Source organism: Drosophila eugracilis, unplaced genomic scaffold, assembly GCF_018153835.1.
Source record: "Drosophila eugracilis isolate 14026-0451.02 unplaced genomic scaffold, ASM1815383v1 contig_367, whole genome shotgun sequence".
In the NCBI taxonomy this organism is placed as follows: Eukaryota; Metazoa; Arthropoda; class Insecta; order Diptera; family Drosophilidae; genus Drosophila; species Drosophila eugracilis.
This window is the reverse complement of record NW_024573224.1, coordinates 2,438,355-2,441,153: the sequence shown is the minus strand read 5'-3', so window position 1 is coordinate 2,441,153 and position 2,799 is coordinate 2,438,355. Positions and strand designations below refer to the sequence as shown.

The window sequence follows — 2,799 nt, the reverse complement described above, 5'->3', positions numbered from 1 at the left end:
TGTTTGCAGTATATATTTTAAGGTTAAAAACTACTAAATCTGCACTGATTCAGATTTCTGATTGGATTTAATCGGTATCACTGCCAAATTCCTAAACTTACGCTTCTTGAAGATAAAAACCTGGCAACTGAAGCATAAAACCTAAACATAGCAATCGATATTTAATACTCTCCAGTTATTCCCCTTGCCTATATCGACACAAACTGATTTCCTGAACCCTTAATTCCGACAAAATTTGTACACTTACAAAAAGCTACATTAAGATGTCTAAAGGAACGCAGAGGTATATAAGTTTGGCAGGATCCATGATGCGGAGTTTTCACACCGCGCGCTTTCCACGATGTGATAAAACACAAATGTCGAATTTCGACAAGGGTATACCATTGCCCTACAAGAAGTTAAGGGAGACCTTAAATTGTGTCAAGACTAAACTTACTGGACCATTGACTTTGTCTGAGAAGGTTTTATACTCACATTTGGATGAACCGGATACCCAGGAAATCGAAAGAGGCAAATCCTACCTACGATTGCGACCAGATCGTGTTGCTCTGCAGGATGCCACTGCTCAGATGACATTGTTGCAGTTCATTTCGTCGGGCTTGAAGAAGGTAGCTGTTCCGTCCACAGTGCATTGTGATCATTTGATCGAAGCTCAAATAAGTGGCGATAAGGATTTGGCAAGAGCCAAGGATCTCAACAAGGAGGTGTATGATTTCCTATCCTCTGCGTGTGCGAAATATGATTTGGGTTTCTGGAAGCCAGGCAGTGGCATCATCCATCAGATTATTTTGGAGAATTATGCTTTTCCGGGTCTGTTGATGATCGGTACTGATTCTCATACCCCCAATGGCGGTGGTTTGGGTTGCCTTTGCGTTGGTGTCGGTGGTGCTGATGCCGTAGATGTGATGGCAAATATTCCCTGGGAACTGAAGTGCCCAACTGTGATTGGCTGTCATCTCACCGGGAAGATCAGTGGCTGGACATCGCCCAAGGATGTGATTCTAAAGGTGGCCGAGATCCTGACCGTCAAAGGAGGAACAGGTGCCATTGTGGAGTATTATGGACCAGGTGTCGAATCCATTTCCTGCACCGGTATGGCAACCATAACTAACATGGGAGCTGAAATCGGTGCAACTACATCCATTTTTCCCTTTAACGAACGAATGATCAGCTATTTGTGTGCCACGGGTAGAGGTGCAATCGCAGAGGCGGCAAAGAAAAATAAAGATATGCTTGTGCCAGACGAGGGCTGCAAGTACGACAAGGTTATCGAGATCAATTTGGATACCCTGGAACCCCTAGTGAATGGGCCATTTACACCGGATTTGGCTCACCCAATTAGCAAACTGGGCGAAAACTCGGAAAAGAATGGCTATCCGATGGATATTAAAGTGAGTCTGATTGGTTCCTGCACGAATTCTTCGTACGAAGACATGGGCCGATGTGCCAGCATTGCCGAGGATGCTTTGAGCCACGGCCTTAAATCTTGTGTTCCCTTTAACGTTACACCGGGATCGGAACAAGTTCGGGCCACCATTGCCAGGGATGGAATTATAAAAATTCTTGAAAATTTCGGTGGAACGGTGCTGGCGAATGCCTGTGGTCCCTGCATTGGCCAATGGGATCGCAAGGATGTGAAGATGGGCGAAAAGAACACTATTGTTACATCTTATAATCGTAACTTCACCGGTCGTAATGATGCCAATCCGGCTACACATTGTTTTGTTACCAGTCCAGAAATGGCCACGGCTTTGGCCATCGCAGGACGTTTAGATTTTAATCCCTTAACGGATGAACTTCAGGGTAAGGATGGTAAAATGTTTAAACTAAAGGAACCGCACGGCGAGGAATTACCTGCCAAGGGCTTTGATCCCGGTGAGGACACCTATCAGGCTCCACCAGAGAAAGGTGATGATGTCAAGGTAAATGTAGATCCCAAATCGGATCGACTACAAATCCTCGCTCCTTTTGAGAAATGGGATGGCAAGGACTACATTGATTTGCTGGTTTTGATCAAAATCAAGGGCAAGTGCACTACGGATCATATCAGTGCCGCTGGACCATGGCTGAAGTATCGGGGTCACTTGGATAATATATCTAATAATATGTTTATCGGAGCCACCAATGCTGAGAATAACGAGATGAACAAGGTGAAGAACCAGAAATCCGGAAAGTTTGATGCTGTTCCAGCGGTAGCCCGGGATTATAAGGCTAACAAACTAAGGTGGTGCGCTGTGGGTGAGGAAAACTACGGTGAGGGATCCTCGAGGGAACACGCCGCTCTGGAACCTCGTCACTTAGGTGGTGTGGCCATTATTGTGAAATCATTTGCCCGAATCCACGAGACTAATCTCAAGAAACAAGGCATGCTCGCTCTGACCTTTGCCAATCCCGGTGACTATGATAAAATCCAGCCATCAAGCAAGATCTCGCTGCTTAATCTCAAGGATTTGGCACCAGGAAAGCCAGTAGAAGCTGAGATCAAGAACAATGGTGGCGCCGACAAGATCCAACTGAACCACACCCTTAACGAGCAGCAGATACTGTGGTTCAAAGCTGGCAGTGCCTTGAATCTGATGAAAGAACTGGCCACCAAAGGTGGCGAAAAGAAGTAATTTCCAACTTTCTGGCAGAGAATATTTTCAGTTTTACACTTGGTATTAATTAAACAAAATTAAAAAGTTGTTTTCACTTGTAAAAACATGAAAAATAAATACTTCATGATTCGAGTGCCTAGCAATGGGTATTGGTTTTATTTTTCAGAGTTTAATATTAGTTTCTTATGATGGAATGTTACTC

At 44.5% G+C, this 2,799-nt stretch overlaps 1 protein-coding gene across 1 annotated transcript; it reads left to right on the top strand.

The window, feature by feature from the left end:
* Positions 1–203: 203 nt before the first annotated feature.
* On the top strand, positions 204–2,799 carry LOC108116526 (probable aconitate hydratase, mitochondrial). The gene has a single exon (XM_017228464.2). The coding sequence runs from the start codon at positions 264–266 to the stop codon at positions 2,613–2,615; it is 2,352 nt and encodes a 783-aa protein (XP_017083953.2). The 5' UTR covers positions 204–263; the 3' UTR covers positions 2,616–2,799.